This window comes from Galeopterus variegatus, unplaced genomic scaffold (assembly GCF_000696425.1).
Source record: "Galeopterus variegatus unplaced genomic scaffold, G_variegatus-3.0.2 Scaffold11303, whole genome shotgun sequence".
Taxonomy (NCBI): Eukaryota; Metazoa; Chordata; class Mammalia; order Dermoptera; family Cynocephalidae; genus Galeopterus; species Galeopterus variegatus.
Genome location: NW_007737414.1, coordinates 5,039 through 6,302, shown reverse-complemented (window position 1 = coordinate 6,302; position 1,264 = coordinate 5,039). Strand labels below are relative to the sequence as shown.

Below are 1,264 nucleotides of genomic sequence, written 5' to 3'. Positions count from 1 at the left end.
TAAGGCTATAAATCATGGGGTTTAACATGGGGATTACCGTGGTGTAAAATACAGCAACCATTTTTCCCTGCTCCACAGATTCCTTGCAGGGGGGTCTGAGATACATAAAGAAAAAAGTTGCATAGAATATAGTGACAGCTGTCAGATGGGAGCCACAGGTAGACAAAGCTTTGTGCCTGCCTTCTGTAGAGCGGATCCTCAGGATAGCAGAAAAAATATAAAGGTAGGAACAAAGGATAACAAAGAAAGAAAAGGAAATGTTACACCCAGCCACAACAAACACTGACAGCTCTTTGTTGTAGGTGTCAGAACAAGCCAGCTTAATCAGTGGCGGGTCAGCACAATAGAAGTGATTAACTTCATTGGGACCACAGAAGGCCAGCTTGTAAGTCCACATGGTCTCCATCAGGCCTGTGAGTGGTCCATACACATAGGGTACCATGATGAGGGACGTGCACACACACTTGGACATTTTACTGCCATAAAGCAGAGGGTTGCAGATGGCCGTGTGCCGATCAAAGGCCATCACAGCCAGGATATACATCTCCACGTGGACCAAGGCAATAAAAAGGTAACACTGCACCAGACAAGCAGGATAAGAAATGGTTTTCCTCTCTGAAAGAAAAATCTCCAGCATCTTTGGGGTCACATTGGAAGAGAAGCACAGATCCACAAAGGGCAAGTGGCTCAGGAAAAAGTACATGGGCATGTGGAGCCGGGCATGGGCCTGGATGAGTACAATCATGCCAATGTTCCCTGCCACTGTGACCACATAAATGGCCAGAAACAACACGAAGAAGAGAATCTGAAATTCCAGGCGATCAGTCAATCCTAGGAGAATGAATTCAGTCACTGAGGTGAAGTTTCTTCTCATAATTTCCTGAAATCAAAGATGGGAACTTCACAATTATACTGGATTGCATTATAATGGAAAATAATTATTACTATTAAAATAATCTTTTACCATTTTTTCCTCTCTCTTCTCAGAATTTTTTCTCACTCCATTTCTCCTGTCCATTTCTACTGATCTTCAATCGTGGTAAACTCAATCTCAGCCAAGCACTGGAAACCGGAATATTCAAATCATCTCTGTACCTTTTGTGATAGAGCTCTCTATTCCTCTTTATTTTCTTCTCTTCCTGTCCACTCCTTTCTAATTCAGCTTTCCTTCTTTTTGCCCTTCTTCACTTTTTTTCTTCACTTCCTCTGCCACTGACTTTTATTTGAGAAATGTACTCTATGGCTGTACTTGCTTCAAAATAGA

The 1,264-nt window shown here is 42.3% G+C and overlaps 1 protein-coding gene across 1 annotated transcript in view; it reads right to left on the bottom strand.

Annotated features, from left to right (window-relative positions):
• Positions 1-874, bottom strand: part of LOC103610553 (olfactory receptor 5M8-like) — a 2,266-nt gene extending 1,392 nt beyond the window's left edge. The window contains exon 1 of the mRNA XM_008594704.1: positions 7-874. Within this exon, the coding sequence (XP_008592926.1) occupies positions 7-874 (868 nt within the window). The remainder of the gene's footprint in view (positions 1-6) is intronic.
• Positions 875-1,264: the final 390 nt, after the last annotated feature.